The sequence below is a fragment of the Dysidea avara genome, chromosome 1 (genome assembly GCF_963678975.1).
Source record: "Dysidea avara chromosome 1, odDysAvar1.4, whole genome shotgun sequence".
NCBI classification, from domain to species: Eukaryota; Metazoa; Porifera; class Demospongiae; order Dictyoceratida; family Dysideidae; genus Dysidea; species Dysidea avara.
The window spans coordinates 21585524-21610524 of NC_089272.1; the positions used below are offsets into that span (position 1 = coordinate 21585524).

At 37.8% G+C, this 25001-nt stretch overlaps 1 protein-coding gene and 1 long non-coding RNA gene across 3 annotated transcripts in view; one reads left to right on the forward strand and one right to left on the reverse strand.

The window, feature by feature from the left end:
• The window catches only part of LOC136259033 (uncharacterized), a 31059-nt gene extending 12270 nt beyond the window's left edge, over positions 1-18789 (forward strand). The window contains exon 2 of the mRNA XM_066052441.1: positions 17457-18789. Within this exon, the coding sequence (XP_065908513.1) occupies positions 17462-18736 (1275 nt within the window). The 5' untranslated portion in view covers positions 17457-17461 and the 3' untranslated portion in view covers positions 18737-18789. The remainder of the gene's footprint in view (positions 1-17456) is intronic.
• LOC136259053 (uncharacterized) lies at positions 2588-23699 on the reverse strand. 2 transcript variants are annotated; one of them, XR_010703168.1, is made up of 4 exons: positions 6332-6526; positions 4211-4262; positions 3026-3141; positions 2588-2951 (listed from the first exon to the last, which is right to left on the reverse strand). It is a non-coding gene; the product is annotated as an uncharacterized lncRNA (long non-coding RNA). The 2 variants fall into 2 exon arrangements; XR_010703167.1 differs by lacking the exons at positions 4211-4262; positions 6332-6526 and adding an exon at positions 23615-23699.
• Between the last annotated feature and the right edge of the window lie 1302 nt (positions 23700-25001).

Consider the following 25001-nt stretch of genomic DNA (forward strand, 5'->3'; position numbering starts at 1 on the left):
AATACTGTAGATTATTCTAAAGTTTCAAATTACTATTTAAAACACCAAAAGTACAAAAAGACATATTTCCGAGCCTTGAATGGCTTCCCAACAGGCATGCCTGAGGTGGATCCTATCAAAATTTTTAATCTTATGTGGTAAGGAATTCACAGAAAAAAATTGGTGCTTTTTTCAGTTGTGTCCACATTTTTTTGCTAAGCCACCTAACTAAAAAGGCACCCCGGTGTCTGGGCCAATAATTCGTAAGAAAGCGTTGCAAATTTTCACTGTGCTGTACCCAGAGGGCACGTAAACTTTCAAGGCAAGTTCTGGATGGCTTCAGAAGTTTTGTAGGCATCATGGTATCAAAGCGCTTTCACTTCAAGGTGAAATACTGTCAGCTGATGCAATTGATGCGGAACCTTTTTTGCTCTACTCTCAAGGAAGTCATGGAAAAGAAAGGCTACTATAAAAAGCCAAGTTTTTAATGCTGGATAGTGGTGGAGGCTAATGCCTTCAATGTCTCTTGTAGCCGGTGGAGAGAGGCAAGCTAAGAATTTCAAGCAGTCTGAAGATAGAGTAACATTGCTGGCTTGTGCTAATGTATCAGGAACATGTAAGTTGTCATTGGCATTTGTCCATAAATAAAAAAAGCCACGATGTTTTAACCACATGAATATGAATAGTTTGCCTGTTCATTACTACAAGCAAACGAATGCCTGGATGGATACCACTGTGTTTGAAAGCTGGTTTCATAACAAATTTGTTCCTCACATGAAGAAGCATTGCAGAAACAATGATATTGAGTACAAAGTGTTGCTACTTTTAGACAATGCTCCAGCCCATCCAAGCAAAGAAGTCTTGAAATCTAGAGATGGAAAAGTTGTTGTAATATTTTTACCACCCAATACAGCTTCTGTCATACAGCCTATGGATCAAGGCATACTAGTTGGCTTAAAGAAGCGTTACAAAAAATTTCTGTTACGACACTTGATTTTCAAAGATCAGTCGTCGTCACTGTCTGTACCTGATGTCTTGAAACAGCTGACTATCAAAGATGTTGTTTATTGGTCTGCAAAAGCATGGGATGAAATAACTGAAATATTTGAAAAGAGGATGGAATCAACTGTTTTCCAATTGTGGCATCGGTGGTATTAATAATTCTGCCAAAACCACTACAGGCCCTTCTTGTTCTACCAGCACTAGTGACACCACAACCAGCACTGTTCCTTCTACCTGTACTAGTGAAAGTACTGATAGTGCATTTGTTGTTGACACCAACGATACAGATTTTTACGAGATGCTACTCAGAAAGTAATGATGGATGACAGACTCCGGAACAATGGCTTGCTGAAGATGCTAATGATCCAGGGCATCAAATGCTTTCAGATGATGAAATTGTTGCAATGGTAAGGCGTGTAGAAAATGATACAGGAAACAAAATCAGATTCTGACAGTGAACAACAACCAACTATCTCCCATGCTGAAGCTTGTAAAGCATTTTCAATTGGTTTACAGTGGTTGGAATCACAAGAAGAAGTTGAGTGTGCTCATCTGTTACTGGTTAACTTGCGTGTTCGTAAAATCACGTAATTATTTGGTCGATAATTGGTGTAGTCTAGTGGTCGATAATAGGTGGTGGTCAATAATTGGTGAGTTACGCTACTCCCTTGTTTGCTTTTTTTGCTTTTGCTGATACTTGTGTTGTCTGGTTATTGTATATAGCTAGCTAGCTACTATTGTACACAGTACTTATTCATCTGGCATCCAGACACAACTTTTTTTCACTATTCGTCTGGCACTTCTTGGAGTTTGTCTGAAGTGGCATGTGTGCCTATGCCTACATATAGACATGATAGATTTATGGTGCCTGCCTGCCACTCTGCTAGTTATCTTCACTGTCTGAGGCAAGGTCTGAGTTGAAGCACTGCAGTTAAAATGTCACCAAGCCGGTTGGCTATTGGAAACTCACTAATTCTTCTTAAAAGATTGTACTGATTCCGACATTTAGCATGCCAAGTCTTCAAGTTAGCTAGTACAGGTACAGAGATTCGCCAACAGCTGCTAACAGTGGAGACGGTTTATATACCAGAGGAGCTGCTGTACTACACGTGCTGGTTTAATGCAATAAGTACAAGAGAGCTCTACCTGGTGCTAAAGGTCGGTGGCTCATGGTCAGTTGTAAGGTATGGATAGTTATCTTGTTTATCCCACTACCTTAAATTTAGCATTGACACAAAATTGTCACCCCACAGTGGAGCATTTGACAACCACTTATTTAGTACTCAACCAAAGTAACTGGCTCGTGTGAGAGATTTGATACACTAGGATTAATCACCCAAATATGGGATCCTCAAGGGTACAGGATATTGGGCAATGCAATGATTGATATATGTATAATTCTGCTGAAAATAGGCTGTGCCCCTAGACTTCTGCACCTACAGCTACATACTGTATCAAATCTGGAAAACAGCTAGAAATAAATTCTGGCAACACCTGTGGCCATTAGTTCTCCTCATCACAATACAATATCACGGTAAGCTTTGGCTATTTAGTATATACTGACTCAACTATGCTAAATAAATTAAAACATTCACCTCAGCAGGTATCTAGCTTATCATTTCAATTTTAAAATTTTACATGCATGCACTCATCATCATAACATTATAGCTACTACATGAGTTATAACTCTGCATCTCATATTCAAGTAAATTTTACATGTTTTTAAAGCATAATTTAAGATACAAAAAGCACAAGAACAGCAACAAAAACATTAGTGCTGTGACTGACATGAAAAACAGAACCAGTGGTTGGGTGTTGTAGCGGTATAGCTAAGGCAACCGAGATAGAAGCATGTGTTTCCATCTAAAGATCCTGCCAGTCGCTCTCTCTGATACCTGATTTCTTAAATCAACTCTTTCCTGGATAATACCATCACAGAACTCACAAACCAAAGTAGCAAAACTAGATACCTATGGCAGTGATAAGTAAAGTGTACACACAGTCATTATGTGTAAGGCGTACGGGCTGTTACTTTTAGGGATACCTGTTGATTTGGTTTTCTTCTTACAGGATTGCATACGGTCAACTACGATAGTGTTTTCTGCTCCCTTGCTTTTGCTTATCCTTATAGGTAACAGTTTTAATTTACATATTCAAGACCTATAATACATACAAGCAGTAAAATCACTCACATATAGATGTGTGATTTATGCATGGCTCTACTGATAATGCATTTTCGACTTAATTAGTTGTTTCATGGACAAAAATCTCAAGAGTATAGGGTCAGTAGGTCGGCGTATAAATATCAGAGGTACAAAAGTTACAAAATACAAGTACAAAAAATACGGACAATTCCCATTGCAAATGTCCTGTGAATTGACACCTCGAGCTGTCAGCCAAAAACGGAAGACAAAGGTAAGTCCATGGCGTGTGCATTGTATGTACTGTGGTATGCCAACAGGCACTAGTCAGGCTGAAATAACATCTAACAGTGAAAATATCAAGCCCGTTGCTTTACCCGTTATTGAGTTACACTTGTCTGAAGGCATCAGTCAGTCAGTCATTCAGCAGAAATTCCATCAAATAATTTTTTTTTATTCCATAGAAATTTGTTTGAAGGGTTTGGGATCACTCTGTAGGCATTTTTGGACTAAACCAATACTGTCAAGCTGTCATGAAGGAAAAGTGAGGCTGATATAAGGGTGATATTTTTGACCAATTCTTCATGATCCCTAATTATACAGTACTATCGTACTGTATGATAGACCTCCAAACCAGTGGTTGCTATACGTTAAGGCAGTAGCTACAACTGCCTAAGCTACAAAATGCCAAATGTTACTGCGTAATTGGCAGCTGCTAAACAAGAAAACACATGCATGGTTTTGCAGCTGTTGTGCTATGCCCAAGTCTACCTGAATGCTGCAATATAGAAATTTTATGTCATAATATGTCATGGGCATTAGTGTCATGGTATGTCCATCGTATGTCAAGACACAGCTTGCATGTATTCAGAACCTGATTATGTTCTTACCATTTGTGTATTCTGTGCACAATAAAGGCATGCAAGGATGTCAGAGTAGGTGTGACCAGTGAGGCCAGAGCCTCGCCACTTTTTGGCTGAAATTTTTAAAAAATTAAACACTTGATGAAACCAAAACTAGAGTGAACATGCAATACTTAGTGTTTATTTAATGGTGACAATTATTGATAGAAACAACACTTATCTAACCTGTCTTTCACTGAAAACAGCTTCATGTCCATTTCATCCATGTTAGACACCTCTAAAAATGAATAATAGATTTGGCTTTGTTTCTCTTTGTAGCTACTCTAGAAACGGTCTTTGCAGCTTTACTTACTTAAATGGTAAGGTTTAAGCATTATAGAGGTGGTTTTTGGTCAGTATTTGTGACCGGATTTGTCAAAACCAGGCTTCCACACACATCCAGATGTGCGACTTTAAAGGACCATAACTCAGTATAGGAGTAAGCTATCACTTTCAAAGTTTGACCTGTTATTAATGCAGTGAAAGACTTTTGTGAAAATTGTAGATCAATATCCTACTGAGAGGTCAAGTTACAAGCGGTTAAAGTTGAAGAAATGAATGTGTGTGGAAGCCTGGTTTTGTCAAATCCGGTCACATTTAGTTTTATCCCTAACATTGCACACTTGTCAGGTAGCACCTTGCATGCAGTGTTACAGAAAATTGTCTCCAAATAACACCTCAAAATGTGAATTTTTCAATTTTTCCTGGAGAAGCATGCCCCACAGACCCCCTAGGCTAGGGCTGAGCCTCACTACTTTCACTTTTACTCTGATGCATGTATATTATACATAGTGAAACAAAGCAGATTTTTCTTCATAAATGATTGGCAGTTTTGATTTCATTCACAGCCAAAAAATAATAAATTCCATGTCACAACAAAAACTGGGTTGAAGCATACTATAATGGAATTTTATGTACATAACAAGTACAGTAAGGAATTTTCAACTAGAGTAGGGACCATAACACATCAATAAAAAGTACTGAAACAAGCTGGAGTAGTGGACGATATTAAATCACAGTAAAACAATAAGAAGTGTTATATCCCTACTGTGCATTTCCATTATGGTATCTTGAGCACAGTAGGGATATAACACTTCTTATTGCTTTACTATCATGCAATACTCCAGCTTGTTTCAGTACTTTTTATCAATGTGTTATGGTCCCTACTTTAGTTGAAAATTCCAATTTTTTTGTATACTTGTTTGTTAACTTTTTTGTAAAATAAAATTATTGTGACTGATGAGCCCATGCATACTGCATCAAAAGAAAGAAACAGTGCCGAGCACCCCAGCTATCAATTATCGTCTGAAAAGTGAAGTACCCATTATGCTTCTTTGTCAGCTATGTTGCACAGCATTATGAATCAAGAACTTTTCGAAAATTATTGTACAATTGATTCTAGTCTTGTGGCAGACCATCTTCTTTTGTAAGCCATGCCAATGCACTTATCAGGAATGTGTGATATGTATTTGTGGAGCCACAGCAATTTATCAGTGATCAGTACATGTGTTATGCGCCTGCCCCGGGTAGTACACAGGATTTGACAATTTCTAGTGGTAAATTCCCTAGCACTGAGCTTGTCAAAACCCCGCACCTTAAAAGGGATTTCTATAGGTGATTGATTTACCTACAAAAATAATTTATGGTTCAACAAACTGCTGCTGTCAAAAGCCCCAGGGGTGGGAAAATACAGATGTCAAATCCTCAATCGGTGTCTGAGGACCTTGGGATGGGGCTTGACATTGATAGGTGCATTAAATCATAGATAGTAGATATTTTATGTCCTACTTTGTGCCCCATTCATCTTTGCTGACAGCGAAATGTGTTGATCTGGCGGTAGCACATTATGGCTTCCCTTATTAACAGAAATTGTGTATTTTTCATAGTGGCTACTTTGATTGCAGAGGTGTTTATCTATTAGTGGGCGTGGCTTCAAATATGCTTGCAAACAGCAACATAATTATATGGATTTGTATTTACCTACAGACAACAATACATATGCTGATAAATGGGCGTGACTACAGAGAAAACATAAACCTGATAAGTGGGTGTGGCTCAGGGCCTCCAGCAGAACTACAGACTATAACATGCTAACACACTTCACACCATCAAAATAATTTCTCATTTCATACGTGATCCAATCTAGTCAGACTGGGTATTCCTAGAGCAAGTCAGACCCTGACAAAATTTGATCCAATTAACCTGGATGACCTGACCTGGTTTCAACACTGGCCTGAAAATACCAACAACAGACCGCCTCGTTTATTGCCAAGCATGATGAGTAACATACACATAATAATTATGTACTTTTACATTTCGCCATGTACTGTATATCTGATTCATCTTCTGCAGTTATCATTTGAACATCTCCATTGACCGATTGTGCTCCATCCTAAGTTCAATTACAGTAAGTTTCTGGCCTACATCAGCTTGACCAGCAGCTGACTAGGACAACATTATGACCGGTACATATAAAACAACTGAGGTTCACCTTTGTGAATATCACCAGAGTTCTCTTGTACTTATTGTCTTAAAGCAGCATGTGCAATACAGTAGCTCCTCTGAGTCTCAGTCTAACCACTGACTTATAAACCACTTCCACTGCTTTAGTCTTAGCAGCTGTTTTCGAATCTCTGTAACTTGTCATGCTGACTGAAATGTCCCTGCAGGATACAATCTTTGAGGCAACCTTTTGTAGCTACAGTCCGTGACTAAGTGAGTCTTCAACACACAACTTGGCGACATAATTTAGCTTCAGTGATTCAGACCTCGCCTCAGACGATAAAGATAACTGGAAGAGTGGTAGGCACCACACTGGCACACGTGCCACTTTATCAAACTCACATGTTAAATAGAAAGTACCAGACAAATAGTGGAAAAAACTTGTGTACAGCTGCCGGACAAATAGACACTGTGAATATTGTATGTATTGAATTATTATAGGGCACTGCTGGAAAACAGTTCATAGAACTGATGCAGTTACCCACTAATCATTAAACATTAATCTACTGTGAATAGGGCAGAAAGGCGATTTATGTTCACCAAACTTGGGAAGCTGTTTAAGAGCTACACAGCTCAAAGGAACCATAAATTAGCTGTTGCATAATAAGATATGTCATTACATAAACCAGCAAACTGTGCTTTATTATAAGTCACTATGAAATTGTCAAGTTGAATGCCTTCTAGAACACCAACACAACCTTCTCCTTGGTATACAGAGTGTTTAACAAGTGTTATGAAATCATATATAACTCCTGTACCTGATGTCAGTAGGGCTTCAACCACACATTTGTCTGGTTGCTCACTTCAAACTATCCTCTTCGGCTTCCCCTTTAAAATTGTATGGGAAAATTTTCAAAGTACATGGGTGGGATTTAAGGCATCTCCTGTTTCAGGCATTTGAAGAGCTTCATAGTCCACATAAAAATCTTTAATTACCAAAAGGAGTCTAAGCTGAAATTTCTGTGACCCTTACTTTTTGTAAAGGAGCAGGTGGTGTCAGACTACAAATCATGGTGATTATTTACTAGCTACGAAATGAAACTGATTTATAAACTATGAATTGAATGTGATACATAATTCATGACTTAAAGTCGTGACGTTACAGTGTTTTGCATGTCGGTTGTCAGTCATACAAAAATTTCTGAATGGGAATCACTCACATGAAAACCAACCAATGATAGATAGATAGCCAGACCTTTTGAAGTATCTGATTGGTTATTTTACATGTGATATCACCAGCAAAAGGTGTATTGTAACTGACAATTGTCTTACAATCCACTCTATTTTGTCAACCACAAACATGATTTATAAAAATCACATGCCCAGAGCAAACGTGTGATCAAACACGTGACCCGTGGTACAAATATCTTTAACTAACAAGGCTGGTTTACAGCAGTTTACCAGCAAACCCTGATGCTGATAATGGACTGAAGGATAATCTTAAAATTAATGATGCATGGGCTGTTTGCAAACAATCTATACCAATACTGCACTTAGGCATGAGACTAAAAAAAGCAGCACTGCTTGCCTTCAAGCTTATCTATACAGATTGCATGCATTGCTTGTATAAAAGAAATGCAGTGCCATTGCTTATATTTAGTAGATATACACATGTGAGTGACGTGATCATTGTTAACTTAAGGTAACATCCTTAAATTCATACTGTAACTGTGCTAGATGCCAACAGTGTGCAGAATCTCAGTGATGTATTCAGCATTGCTCAACCTTGTAGAGCTTTAGCCACTATTGCAGGAGCCTTCAGTGGTGCACAAAGTCCAGCAGCCTTGAGTGGGAAGAGTCCAGGAAATAGTTCTAATGGTGTGCAATTTTGTCGACTCCCACTTCACAGTCAAGCAGCACACCAATCACAAGTTCAACTAAGGTGAAATTGCATGGTTCCTTAAGCGTGAAGTATCTCCTTATAGCTGGAGTAATGGGCAATTTGAAGTTAGCCAACTAGCTTTCATAGTGAGATTTCCTGCTAAAAAAGGAAGTTATCCGTCCTATAAAGATTAAAATCATTGTCGTCATCTTTGAGCACTGTAAGCTGATTGTACATACCAGATAAAGCCTTTTATATTAGCATAGCCTGTCATACAGTACAAGCTTGCCAGAAATATCACATGTATGTGAAGGAAGGAAAATTTGTGTGGGAGCAGTATAATTGCTTAATAATGATTGCTTGCAGGCATGATGCTACAGACATGCATGCCCTATGTAGAGAGAAGAGCCAAAATTTAACGGTCATGACAGCAAATTAAACCAACTACCACTACAAATTTAATTATATCTCAACATATACAATAGCCATTAATGTTATCTATCAAGAAGTGTTACAGCTTATATTGTGCAGGTACAAAGTTACTGATTGTATGGCAGTAGCTACATTAGCCTTAATGCTAGCCACAATACAACAATATTCATAAATCAAGCAGCAATGCCATCAACAGTGAGGTTATGAAGTCTGATTGCTTACATTGTGAATATCAGACATACCACAACACCCACATACATAATGTGAAGTGAACACCTCATCAATCTGCCAAGCAACAAGGTGAGATAGTTGCTTCGCCATCTACCATTGTGACCAAAAGTAGTATTGCCTTCAAAATTTAATTGTATTAGCTATGAATGGATTCATACTAGAATGAGGCAACTTGTGTATGTTGCATCATTACATACAACCCACTTGAGTATACCTGAACACAAAACATCAGTTGCTGTATATAGTTCCTTGTCCAGTACTGTGTTCACTACAAATAGATGAAGTGAATGTGCCCTTATCACCATTATGTGCCTTCAGTGCCCTCATCACAATTACAACCTACCTGGGTACAATACCTGGATGCAAGTTATTGCAAAGCATTAATTATTACTCTCAGATGCTTGTTTTCTTGTTCAGTCTAGAAATAAAATAAAACTGAGCAATTAATTAGTGCTGACATCATGGCTTTGTATTCACAGGCATCCACTTCTGTTTTAATACAAATTTACTTGTAAATTGAAGTTAACAGAACAGGCACTATGGGAGTGCATGGTGCAATCACATGCAAACAGGCCCAACCCATCTGGAATGTGCTAACAAAGCATTGCATCACCTCTTTGCATACTATGGGATAGCAGTTTCACACTATCATAAGCCACAACTTGTAGCACCTGTCAGTCTACTTGTATTGGCACCTAGTGTTCAGTGCCTCATGATCAGTAGCTAGTTGCAGTGATTGGATTGTTTCAGGATCCTTCCCCACCCACCCACCCATTTTAAATTATTTTTCAGTAATTGACAACAAACCTGGCATCCCAGGATGGAGGGGCGCAGTAATACTGCTTGAAGAATAACTGTAATGCTGATTGGCATAGCCATCTCTCAGATGCAGCAAATCAAACAGATATTAACAGTGGCACTACCCCTTTTGTCTAAGAGATTTTGCATGCCCCAGTGAAGTCCTGGGCTTGCCCAATTTTGTCCCCAAATTAGCCTGCAAGATAAAAATATTGGAGTCTGTGGCTTGCCTGAGATGTTAACATTTATTGGTTGAAACAGAAACTGGAAAATGGAAATGATCAAATTGTTTATAAACGTACCCTAGAGTAAAACCCTTGCTTAGTGGCCACTTCTTAAAGACCACCTTCTTATAAAGACCACCTCTGTACAAAGACCACTTTGTAATTAGATCTCAGATATGGCTAAGACATACTGACCTTATAAGACCACCCTCTTTACAAAAGACCACCTCTCACATTGTAATAATACCTAGGTTCCAACCATCTATTTCATGACTCATCAAAACAGCTAGGCTCTTACGGTCCTAGGGTAAAACCTCACTTAGTGTCACTTTTAAAGACCACCTCTGTACAAAGACCACTTCTATACAAAGGCTACATTGTAATTAGGTACTAAAGATAGATAAGGCGCCACTTCATAGTCACATTAAAGACCACCTCTTTACATGGTAATCTATATCTATATATCTATATATCTATATATATATATAAAGCTGAAAAGCTGTCTGTCTGTCTGTCTGACGGTCACGCTGCTTACTCACCAGACTTGGCACGAATCGACATAGTCTGTGCTGATAATGAAGCGCTCATCATCCGCCTACTCTAAGATTGTTATCACGAGTTCACGCGTGCTTCCGTTCGGTCTCTACAGCGCGTAGAAGGCCAAGGTGTAGAGAAAACTTGAGCAACATTCCTTTGAAAACCACAGTACATACTGTTCAAGTGGTAGAACGCCTGACTAGCATGTAAGAGGTCGTGGGTTCAAATCCACGTGTTGACAGATTTTTTTCTTTCTACTCAGTACCTTTTTGTGAACACCTTTTTAAAACACGACTTTTAGCTCATCATATCTTGGCATGCAAAGTATGTATCGAGGCGGAACTTTAGCGAAATTAAACGCCCATCATCTGGCAACTCGAGTGTTGTTGTAGCAAATCAATACGTGCTTTTGTTCGCTCTTTATAGGGCGATGAAGGCACTGGTGTAGGGAAGGATCACTGAAAAGTTGAGCTACATTCCTGTCAAAACCACTGATAAACAACTGTGGCGATTTGTGCACCTCCCTTAACCCCAAGTTATTATAACCAGCCAGGGTTCAATCCCCGCCTAGGTCATAACTTTTTTTTTCACTTTTGGGACCTTTTTGATGCACCTTTTTGCTCTATCTGTTCCATGCAAGTCTTCATCTACAAACTCTTATGATCAATTTTTCAGCACTGGCACTGAATTACCTCACATAATAGGGACTCTTATAGCACTTTTGGGACAGGGCAGACTAATTGCCAACATATTTGTAAATCTGTGTGTTGGTCCAGTGTGTTGTATTAGAGTAGGTAAAAGCTTCTTTCACCAGTATCCAGAATATCTACATCTTTGTTTTAAGCACATAGGTGTGCACTGACATGAAAAACTGTTTGTTCAGACTTACCTCAATACTACTGTAGTAATAGGCAGCTTGCATGATTGAACAAATACTACTGTGCATCTGAAAAATGATAATACTGGAACCATGCAGATCCATAGTTTACACCGAGGAACTGCATCTGACCTGGCACAACTGTTTCACTATCCTGCTTACATGCTTTCACTCTAAAGATTCATACATTACCTTAATGGTCAATTACACTGCAGGTGTTTCAAAACTGGGTTTTTGTATGGCAAGAGGTATATGTGTCACTGCAACATCAGAACTGAAAGTGCATAGGACAAGTTCTGAACTTTTGCTTGCCATGCAGTAACTATAACTGCAAATTGTGTTGACTTTAAATTATGCTCAAGTTCATTTCTCTTTGTGACAGTCGGTAAGGTAAACATCAAAATGTAGAAACTGAAACTGTACCGTGTGTACACAACCTGTATGTAACGTAGGGTATACTGTATACAATTGCCTTAGCTCACATGCAGTTTAACTAATTAGCTAGCCTTGCATGCATGCTTCACTATAAATTATTATGTACTGCATAAGGATCATGTACTTTAAAGCACTATCGACATACATGCTACACAGCAAATATAGGACACTAATATTTATGCTTGGTTCCCAATATATTAATTATTGTTGCATTAGTTCTCATGTAAAGCAGCAAAGGTTTCGTTTGTTCTATACAGCACGTTGAAGTCACTGGTAGGGAAGATGCACTGAATAATTAAACTACATTCCTGTCAAAACCATAAACAATAAACTTTAGTGTTTTGCATCATTAATGACATAAGAAAACCTCATGCTCTTTAAAAAATGTGACATCACCATGTACCCTACATAGCTACATTAGCAGTGCTGGTGTTTAATGCTTAGTCCCTCTTCGTGGCATTAAAATGTGGAGATGGTCCTGCACATAGGGCAGGTACCAATGCTAGTATTTGATAAGCTTCAAACATGTATTTCATGACTCAGAAAGAGGTCAATGTCATCTCCCAAAAAATTTGGCCACACTTCATTCAAGTCATCTACCATTATCGCTTAGTTTGTACCAGAATGTGTGTTAAGTCCTTAGTCCATGCAAGTGAATGTGGCTAGTACACTACAACCTACTGTATCAACAAAAAATGAGGTATCATGAAGAGATGATGACCTTAAAAATGTAATATTTTTTTTATTTTTTTAGCTGACCTAGCTGTCAGTTTTAATAAGTCATGAAATAGATGTCTGGAACCTAGGTATTATTCAAAGTGAGAGGTGGTCTTTGTAAAGAGGATGGTCTTTATAGAAGGTGACCATGGAGTGGTCTTATAAGGTCAGTATACCTTAGCCATCTTTGAGATATTGCAAAGTGGTCTTTGTACAGAGGTGGTCTTTATAAGAAGGTGGTCTTTAGAGGTGGCCACTAAACAAGAGTTTACTCTAGGGTACCTTTATATGATGATTTGACCATTTCCGTCTTCCATTTCCACTTTTCATTTCCACTGTTTCCAATTGCCCATAGAAGTTAGATGTGAAATAAGGCTGTACACGCCATTATGACATATGTGCAAATATAAGCAATGGCATGTGTTACAATTGATTTGTGAGTGTTGTCCTAGTATACATTGCTCATAAAATTGTTTTCCAACATCTGTACAACCAGTTCTAAAGTTAATTGCATTGACAAACTGCTGACATTGTATGAATCTATTTGTTGGATTCTCTATAAGGTCTCCTCTGGCATTAAATCTTGTAGTCTTCTTGGTAACCCAGAAGATTCTTGAGGCATCACGTTAGCCAAAGCTTTAATTATTTATCTGAAGAAAAACACAAGATGCAAGCAAAACAAATCTATTTCTTTTAAAGGGACTAACAGCCTCTAATGCAGTAAAAACAGAAATGAAGTAACTTTAGACATATCGAGATAATCAAAGTCACGCCACTTTCATTCTATTTCTCATTATGTACAGAACTTCCTGTGATGACAGATGAGGGATTATTAAATGACGATAACATGTATTCCCAGACATGCATATTTTCACCGCCACAATCTGAGTGGATGCATAGTGGCATGCCAAACATGAAAGCTCCCGCCAAGAATGCTTCTAGGACTGTAAATGCACAATTGTCTTGTTCATGGTTAAGCGGTGCTTAATCATCTATGCTGGAATCAATGGATTTTCTCACTGTGTTACATGTGTCAAGCGTAGCAAAAAAATATAAATTGGTAGACTCAGTAGAATGCTTAAATATCCTAATAGAGCAGTCAGTCAGTACCTTCATAAAAAATGTGGTCATAAAAGTAGTTTAAAAATGAAAAAAATTTGTATACAGTGAGACTGACCTCTTACTAGTTTGTAGCTATCTTACCACTATACCAAGTATTTCCAGTGTCTAAAGGTTGTTTTGTACTGCTTATAAATGCAGTATGTTTATTAACCCTGTAGTCAACAATTTTTATTCTAAAAACTATGCCAAAAGAGTTTTTATTGAATAGCCTGTTTTAAATACTTTTGACTAAAATGTTGTGTTTTAGTTGAAATGCTCCTATAAATAAATTCTGGCAAACTTTGAGACATCATGAAAACTAAAATGGCTACAGCTTCCACAGCTGCCCAGACTCCTGCTGCCAGAGATTCTAAACTCTGGTCATCCCTCCCCCCTCACATCAACTACTTCCTCCGCCACTGCCCTATACCACATAGCTCCTCATTGCCAGACAATGTTAAAGATAAGATGTGAGCTAAACACACAAAGCATGCTAAACTAGGGGGAGCCTTGGGACATGCTCCACACCCCAGGAAATTTATATTATAAACCCTGAGAGATTGAATATTTTTCACAATAAGGCATGCTTGAATCATGCCATCAAATACAGCAGTGTGTAATTACTTCTGTAGCTTACCTCTATGTCAGTCATTTCTATAATGATATGAAAATTAATAAATAGAGGCGCTTAATTATCACAATAGTACGTATTGTCGTTCTGAAGTGTTGCTGGAGAGTCAGGTGTGCAAGCAGATAGTTACATAAATGCTATATGGATTGTGCGCAAAATATTGGAGAGGGAAAAAATGTGATTTTCTATATGCCCACCCATTACATGATGTACATGTCACTCAAGCCATGAGCTATATCATACACTAGTGCAATTAAGTTTTTAATTTAAAAAAGAAGTGTTCCAGCAATAAAAAATAGTAGTGAAGCAAGAAATACAAATGATGGTAGAAAATCCCTACATTGAAGGGTTGTGGTAATTATGCAGGAATAATTTTCAGCATAATGCCAGAAATCATTATTCTAGCATTATGCTAAGAATTAATAAAGATTTCGTGAATTAACGATCAGTATACTCTAATAGAACAGTCGCCAGATGAATAGAACAGTCACCAAATCTGATAGAACATTAACCTATATTTACTCTAATAAAGCAATCAATCCTATTTTTTGCATCCTACTTTATAGAACAATCAAATGTCTTGTTTATGTGCAATAATTAACCATAGAATTTTAAATAAACAGTCAATTCTACATTTTTATATCAATTTATTGGAATAATTTTGAGAATAATGCATAAGTTTTGGAGCATAAAGCAAGCTTTTCCAGGAAATTCTGAATAGAATAATGCAAAGAATCATGAGCATAATTACCTCAGCCCTACTACATTGTCATTTTACCACCACCATCTGTTCAATGCCAAAGTACATGGTACCATCATTCATATATCTTGTTGTACTGCTTTTTTATCAATGGAAAACCCAATTTCATTTTAAATTAATAATTATTGCACTAATTTACCTCTTTGTTGGAGCATTGCTATGATATACAGATGTGGTTGTGACTGCTCTATTAGAGTATCTTGATCTTGCTGCTGATCTCGCTGCTGAGCTATGCTATAGATTAAGGGGCGTGATTCAATGCCATGTCTTGTTTTCTATAGAATGACTGCAATTGATTACAACTAGTGCTGCTAAATTATTAAGGGGTGCATTCATTCAGCTCTGATCACTAAGGGTGTGGCAACGTGTTCTATTTGTTTAAGGGTATAATCCCATAAATACATTTAATAAGTGCAACTATCTGTACTCCCTCTAACAGTAGCTTAAGTGCTTCAAATAGTTTTACAGTATCTAAATACTCTTCTCTAAGGAAAGTGTTGCTATGGAAAATTAATGTCTTGGTAAGGTATCCATGCATGAAGAAGACAACCATATAATAAAGACAAAAAGGAAAGCAGAAGGCATACACTTGTTGGAATCAGAAAAAGCACATGCCACCCGTGAGTGTGTTATTGTGAAGTGAAATAGTGGCTGTGCATTGCTTTGTTTGGCCTCTAGCCTTGTGACTGTGGTCAGGCTGGCAATTAGGCAGACCAAATTTGGGTTTGGTGATTTAAAATATCCAGCCATCTGTAATGAGTGTTTTTATTTTTAACCTTGGATTTGATGTTAGGTTCATTAAGACTTTCCATAAAGGTGATTTTAATCGTATATGATTTTTTAATGGCAGTGTTTTGAGGGTGCCATTCATTTTAGGAAGGAACCCTACTACTAAACAGTACTGAGGTACTAATTGATAGGTACTTCACCATGCAGAGTTATTTCTGTATGTGCCAAAATTCTGTGTAATTTTTGACATTGATGCAAATGTATACTAAAAGCTGGATGAAATCTGGCTTTGAAAGTTGCTTACTACAATAATTATTCTGGTATCAATGTTCTGGTAAGTCTGGTATGAATATTCTATGCTTCATGTCCAACTAATATGGACTACAACTCGTGGTGGTAGTCTGGCAATGCTTATAATTTACACAAAGAATAAACCACCCCAAACATAGAAAGGCTGTTAATGTCCATTTAAATTCCAATGTATTGCCAGTGTTACTAGTTACTGTGTTTTGTATATCCTCAGTGTGTGGTCTCAGTAAAGCTACGCATGGCTCTATGAGAATATTTAGCCCATGAATTTTTCAATATCAAATTTATTTATAGTTGCAGATTCACAGAATATATACAATAGACGTGTACCAGTTTGACAAAACCAGTGTTATAGCCTTTCCAGTTATCTAAGTTTGATTGCTCAGAATTTCTCGTGCCTTTAATTAATCCTCTTGAAACTGACCAAGTTGTTAACCTGTTCACAAGGCAAGTTATGAGTTGTCAAATTGTGCCAAGCTATAAGACTGGTTTTGTCAGATCAGGTCACATATAATGTGATCTAACCATTTTCACACTGGAAAATTTAGCATGATATGAGTACAAGATCACTGGGTATTATTTTGCTCACCGATCAGTTGCCAATTCTGTTTTGTGGTTTGCTGCTTCTACAGGTGTGTACTGACAACTTTCTTGCCTCGTAGAGGCATGTAATTGGTTTGGAGCTTTTATTACTATCCTCATCCATTATTAACACTGGCTGGTGCCTGGACCGCCACCCTGCCACCATCCACCCTTATATGAGCACCCATAATTCTGCTTCACTATTGAATATCCCATCTTAAATAGTGAGATATTGTAAAGACAGCTTCTTGAACTGTGATTGCTCTAAACATGCCATAGATGGCTTCATCTTTATATTAGTGAAAACTTCAATTGTGTATATAGCTTCCAAATTGCCATTTATATATAATATTGTTTATGTACATTGTGCCAAAAAAGATGACTTTGCAACATTATGCCACAGGTATAGTAACAATAGATTTTACGTGTTTATGGCTCTTTCTAATCTGACTACACTATCAAAAGTGTGGCTGATGTTTAGGTGTCATTTCAATGTTAAACAGTATCAGAGTATATCACAATTGTCAAGCATTTAATACAGTGCCATTTACAGTATATGCCTCTTTTCATGGTAAATACTAATATATTTGTAAAAGGATTGAATCGTATGTAATCTCCCATTTAAAATATCTAGTCTAAGAAGGAGAAAGTTATGGATGTGAGAGTTCATGTTAAGCAATTCACACACATTCTTAAACCATTTTTTGTAATATTTAGATATTTAATATATTGCTTTCTTTCATAGAAAAAATGTCACTCATCAGTTACAGTAGACAAGGAGTTTTCTTTCTGTCTCTTGTTTCACTGATAATATTAGTGTTCTGCTATAGTTATGTCAGGGATAATTCTTCAACATTGGGTGAAAGATATACTATCAGAGAACAACAGTCTCCAGCAAAACTTGACTGGCTGACTAGTCCAAATGGCATATACTGCCAGTGGTCATCAGATGAGTCAACAAAGTACACCAAAGTGGAACTACAACAGTTGCAAATACTATGGAATTTGATAGATATTTATAAAGATTTTCATAGAGCAGGTGTTGAGCATTTGCGTAATGGAAATAGTAGAAAAGTTCGAACACTCACATGGCACTGCGGTGATGAATGTGCTGGTTTGGGATATCGTTTCAAAGGAATTATAGTAAATCTCTTGTTAGCAATCTACAGTGATAGGGTATTGTTATTGAAATGGGACAAAGTTTCACTGGAAAATACGTACCTATCACCAAACATGATAGACTGGCAGTATCATGATTATTCATTGGCTGGGTCTTCTGTTGACCTTGGAACTTTTATAATTAAGCATACAGATGCAAAATATGACTATGAGAAAAAGTGGAGTAATGTCATTGCTGGACATGCAAAGCATCTTCAAATGTTGTACAACAGAGATGGACATCTAGATGAGATGTTGTCAAGAATTTTTGCAATTAAGAATGACACTAATGGAAGACTAAAGCAAAAGCTTATAGCCCACAGAATCCGATTAGATTTAGCTCAACTTGCATCTTTTAAATTTTTGTTTACAGTTGGTGCACAAATACAACAGCTTGCAACTGATGTCCTGAACAGACTTGATTTACAAGAAAAACCATATGTTGCTTTACATTTAAGAACAGGAGAATTTGATGGTAATGTTATTGAAACTAAAGGTCGATTTTCAAACTCTCTGGATAAATGGAAACATGCAACAGAATGTGCCATACAACAAGCTAACAATCTTATTGGACCAGATGGTGTAGTGGTTTTATTATCAGACAGTAAAGAAGCAAAGAAAATGTTATCAAATGAGTACCACCAAGTGAAGATACTAGATAATCAGATAGTACATGTAGATAAGACAGCTCATCTAACTAACAGCAGCATGCTTGATACATGGCAAGATGTTCTTATAATGGCAGAAGCTTCTCTTGTTGTACATGGTTATTCTTCGTTTCCAGAAGTAGCATTCGCTTTTTGTGGAATACCACTTTCCAAAACTATTTGTTATGAACATGATAAATGTCACTATTGTCATGCATAGTTTAACAATATATCTTTGTACACATGAAATAAATTCTCTTTATCATACAGTACAGCAGTAATATATTGTAGGGGGTATATAATCAGGGTTACCTAAATGCTTCTAATACATATTTTAAACTTTTAAATTTTTTCTAATAGCTGACAGACCTTCAGCCAAGCAACAACAATGGTTAATGTTATGGGGTTTGGCTGTTTTTTGATATCTGAGACATTCTTTTTTGCCTACCACTGCTCAAATTACACAGCCTGTAGTATTGGTTACCATTATCATTAAATCATGCTTTCCTGAATTAAGGCATCAGGCTAGTCAGTCAGTCAGTTAGTAGAAAGTTTGTTGAATAAAATTTAAAAGTTTCTATATAGAGCCTTATCAAAAGCATGTCTGGGTTTGATTATATCCTAACCAATATATAATGGCAAGGCACACAGTTGTGAAGGCAATGTGACACCAGTTTCTGGTCATAAACCTTCATAATCTCTAAACTGCATGTCTATCTAAGCAAACTCCTGAAGCATACTTTGCCCCAATATTGAATCACTGTCACAAAATCTTTGAATATGAATGTGTGAAAAGGAGGATACTTTCACTGCAACCTGAATGGGTTTTTGAGGTTTCCATAAACTGGACAAAATATAATGTATTCTGGCAATTTTGCAAAGGTTTATATCTAATAGAGCAGTCAACTACCCCTTATATAACAGTCACATTAACCATTACCAAATAGAATTGCATAAGATCTGAATTTTTTTCTAAGGGCATGCCCCAGGATGGCATCCACATCTACCACATGCATCAGACATCACATAGCTCTACCTTTTAATTATTTAGCCTTTCCAACAAACATAAACAGCCAAGTACAGCAAATATTTAAAATGTCAGCTATAAAATAATATTTTGGTAAAAATTGTTATGGCGGCTCCAGGAATTTTGGTGACAAGTTTCCAACATTTTGTTGCATGCACACTGCTTACCCAGCAGCGTTGAAACCGGGTCGGGTCATCCGGGTCAACCGGGTCACATTTTCTCCGGGTCATCCGGGTCTGACCCGGTTTACAAATTATCCGGGTCTGACCCGGATTGGATCACGTGAGAAACGAAATTGATCGTTTAACGACGTGGAACCTATAAACGCTAGTCACGTAGCTCTTTCGTGAGCCACGCCCACTTATCGCGTTATAAACATACGCTCAGCCACGCCCATTTATTAGTAAGTGCAGTCTGTAGCATGAAACTGTGTCCGTTTCTGTCTGCAAGCTTACGTGGAGCCACGCCCACTAATCGATTAATGTATGAGTTGTATATAGTCTAGGTCTAGTCTTGCAGCAGGATAAGTGCTTTTGTGAGCCACACCCATTTTAATATATTGGGAAATTGCAATCTAAGTATGTATAAAGCCACACCCAATTGCTGTCTGTAAACTCACAGTAGCTACGTGGAACCAAACCCACTGACTGATTTTAAATTATAAACTTACCGGCTTAGTTATCACATTACTCAACACGAATCGAACGCTCAAAACGTAGTCTCGCTCGCTCGAGAATACCCGAAACATAGTTCTTATCGCGCGCCTCGGCTTAATTTAATCCGGGTCAATCCGGGTCACATCCGGGTCTGACCCGGATTGCTATCCGGGTCAGCGGGTCATCCGGGTCAGCAGTAGTGACCCGGTTTCAACGCTGTTACCCAGGTATATTCTGGGATTGAATCTGATAAATTAGTATCCACACCAAAACAGCCAAGCTGTGAACAAAGGGTAGGTACATGTGGGTTATTTGGTTGCCAAGAAATGGCTGCAATAATGCTTCATCACATTTCTACCCTTGGAATAAAAAGTCATATGAAGAAATTAGCAAACATTTTCTATTATTTTTATTCATAGAACATTGAAAAATCATGATTTACTGTGAATCATCTGTATCTAGATCTTATCCAATGATGCTATAGTTCAGACACTTTAAATGACCTGAACCAGCAAATTTTTCAATGCATTTGTATTGAGAATTCTCTCACAGAAACCAGATGTCTTGACACCTGTAAATCCTGATTCCTCACTTTAGTGTAATGTTGAAACAGCTTTGCAGGTTTAGCTTATCTGATAGAGTTTTGGTGCCATGACTTTCTTTGACATTAAAAATTAATATTTAACTTGTTTGCTCCCTCCCATCTCACTTCTATAGTCACTCAGTACTATTGCCGTGCAGAACTTGAGAGCAAGGGAAAAGGTTGAACATTCTTTCCACTAGGAATACTGTTTTGGTTAAGATGCATATTATGTTTATCTCTGCCCAGATATGTGCCTCTGTAGGTCACATTTCACATTACCAGTGAAGCTACCGGTCTGGGGATCTGGAGCTTGTAATAATTGCTTTTTTGTTTGTTCAGTTGCATTATGTAGCTACTTGCTACTGATTATTTTGTTTAAACTTGACTTTTGTTTTCCCGAAACCATCAGTATTGATGTAGTTATAAAAACAAAACAATTACAACACCTCAGTCACATGCGACTGCATAAGGCCTAAGCTAAAGCAAGCAAGGCAAGGAAAATACAAAAAGGAATACAATAAAATAATTAATTTGTCCAATTTACATTATTACCTATGGGCAAAAAATATTCTCTGAGATGAGCTAATAGCAATGGCTGCTGTTTTATCAAGTACTCTTTTGCAGCGTGAGTATGGTTTGTTCATAGTAACTTTCATAGCACTGATACTTTCCTTAAGAAAATGGCCAAGACAGCCTATTTTCACTGTGTGGTAGCTACTCACACGAACCTAAACAATCCAGTTCAGCAACAATCTGCAGTTATTCTGGCTTTTGTGCTTTACAATTGTGTGCAGCAGTAAGTTCAGTACTGGAATTAAAGGGACAGGGGTCATTCCATACCAAATCAGCAAAAAAAATCCCAACCCCTTCGGATTTTCATGAAATTTGGCATAGACGTGGACTCTACTAAGAAACTTTCTCACACCAAAATTTGGCCCATCCTATTGATCTCCCTTTTAAGATATGGCCACTCCAAATTTATTACAAAATACTACACTGATTTAATAAAATGGCCATAACTTTGTCAGTGATTGTCACAAAATCTTTCTGTTTAGATTTTTGGAATGTTTATTAAATTCTCTTTCAAGTGATTCTCTTTCTCCGCACGGCGCTTATCGATTGGAAATTATAAGCGCCGTGCGGAGAAAAAGCGGTCTGGCCACGCGAAACTAACTGGAGGCATAGATAATCTATGCTGGAGGCAATCATCTGACCATAGATAATATATACCTCCGGACATCGGAGGTATATATTATCTATGATCTGACGTACCCAGCAATTTTTTTGCAAAGGTGCATAGAGTAAAGTATCAATTATCGGACAATATGATGTTCGGACAGCTGCCATTCACTTCCTGGGAATCCAGCAGCTTTGGTTATTGTACCAAAAGGTAGGCTACAATAAGCAATAATTATCCTCCAATAATCAGCTTTGCATGATTAAAAGTTTAAGAGTTACAGCCAATAGTATGCTTAGTCCGATAAAATCTATGCTCGGATAAAACTATCAGTTGTCGGACTTTGATTTTTACTACCAGTAAACAATGTCCAATTTATTTCAAATTTGTATGCAATATACCTGTACTCATTAGCTATTAATGACCAAAAAATGGTTTCGTTATCTTTAGCATAGAGGGAGTACGAGCCCCCAAATTTTTAGCGGTATTGTCGGACGCCCTCCGCTTTAATTTAGCCATGCCCACCAACAGAGTTCATGCTTTTTGCAACAAATGCACCAGTGCTAAACCACAGAAGAAGGTAAATAAATATCTTTCAAGAGTAGAGGTGTGTTTTAAAGTTGATATTCAGGATATTTCTATTGGAACGCAGTATTTTTGGCTCCTAAATTAAGGAGATGCACGCTAGGTGGAAAAATGAAATTACGAGGCACAACTTTCTGACCAACCACATTTGTTAGTCTTGGTGCCTCAGTCGCGAATACCACCTAGAAATGAAAAGATATTCCATTTTCTACCTTTTATGGATGCACAAAGCAACATTTTCGTCCTTTTTGTTTCACCCATATAAGATAGAGAAAGAAAAGCCTTTCAATTTTCGTGACAGTATTTGTGATAGGACACCAAGACTAGCATATGTAGGTGGTCAGAAGGTGGTTTTGCATAACTTCATTTTTCCACCTTGCGCGCATCTCCTTCATTTAGGAGTCAAAAATACTGCGTTCCAATGGAAATATCCTGAATATCAACTTTAAAGCACACCTCTACTCTTGAGAGATATTTATTTACCTTTTTCTGTGGTTTAGCAATGGTGCATTTGTTACAAAATCATACAAACTCTGTTGGTGGGCATGATTAAATTAAAGCGGAGGGAGTCCGACAATACCGCTAAAAATTGGGGGGCTCGTACTCCCTCTATGCTAAAGATAACGAAACCATTTTTTGGCCATTAATAGCTAATGAGTACAGGTATATTGCATACAAATTTGAAATAAATTGGACATTGTTTACTGATAGTAAAAATCAAAGTCCGACAACTGATAGTTTTATCCGAGCATAGATTTTATCGGACTAAGCATACTATTGGCTGTAACTCTTAAGCTTTTAATCACACAAAGCTGATTGTTGGAGGATAATTATTGCTTATTGTAGCCTACCTTTTGGTACAATAACCTAAGCTGCAGGATTTCCAGGAAGTGGGTGGCAGCTGTCCGAACATCATATTGTCCGATAATTGATACTTTACTCTACAAGTCGAAAACCAGCAATCAATATCGAGGATATAAGGAATGATAATTATGACGTCAAAAGATACCTTCCATGTGCTCCTTTGTCCCTCCGACTATACACGTGACTCTGACAATAGACCGACTCACCTCTTGGACGTCTTGCGTTCAACTTTGTTATCGTAAATATGAGGTATGATTAACACAGTAATACTTGTGGTGTACTATATGTACGCAGGTATGTTTGTGTATTATCATTACAGCACGTGATGCATACTAATTACCGTATTTATTTATGATTACTGGGCAGTCAGCACAGCTGGTGTGTATTTACTTGGTTAAACGAAGAGTACATAATAAAAATATTATGTACTCTTGGTTAGCACAGATTTATCGAATCACATATTGTGGTTGTTGGTGGTATTAAATATTCATTGACTTACATTTAGTAGATGTTGGTGGTATCAACATTATATTTTTGGCAGGTGGTCAGGTTGTTTCATAACGTGATCTGGTGCACATGATCCCCTCTCAGCGTAGGTCACTGACAGGCACGTAGCTGCTATTGTGTTTTCGAGCCTTTGTTGTAATCTGTATGGCTCAATGTAGGATTTTTGGCCCCTGCAGCTAACTCGAGCCTATCTGGGCAAGAACTCCATAGTCCAAAGAAAGCCCATAATGGGGTAGCAGGGGTTCTAAGTAGCTAGTTGGAGTAATTTAAGCCTTGCCAAAATAATCATCTTGTTTGAGCTTGGTTTTCCTGTCGCCCAGATGAGGTCTTGTCACCTTTGATAGGCGCTGTTAAGCGTTAGCACGTGTGTCTGCCTATTCGTGGCTACCTGGCCGCCTCCATGGAGCTGCAATTAGCTAATGGTTGTTGATACTGGCCGGCATAGAAAGGAACATATTTCAAAACGTTAAGTGAGTGATGTTGTATCAGTGCCATGTCCTGGTCTGGCAAGTAGTCAGCTGTCAGACTACCCCAGCTTCATTAATACTTAGCTGTGTGACACTACAGTAGTACCGTAGCCTTTGTTTGATTGAAGTTTTATGGTCATAGTTTTGACTTATGCTAAGACTGCTATAGGTGTGTCACCAGCTAGTATGTTTGCAAAGTTGGCAGTATCGGTAGCCATATAATTTGTTGATCTATAATATGCATGTGCATGCAAGTGCATTTTAGTGGCTGCATGGCCTGTTGGATTTTAGCATTGTAGTCATGTGATGACCTCCGTAGCTGATGTGTAACTGCACAATGTCCCCAGCTCACAGTGTAGTCATAGTGAGTAATATTGGCTCGCCTACGTGTGCACCCTTGATACAATCATAATTGATGTGTTCCCCGTATCCAGGGAGCTGAGGCATGGCCCAGTCTGACTTGTCTATGTGTCACTAATCTGATACTGCTTAGAGCAATCTCACATCTCTATTCGTAGTGTAATCTGTGTTAAACATGCCTGGTGTGATTTCAATAAGCCAGTGCGTGATATACAGCTGGCATGTGGTAATGATCAAATAGCTTAGTATGACTTTGTCT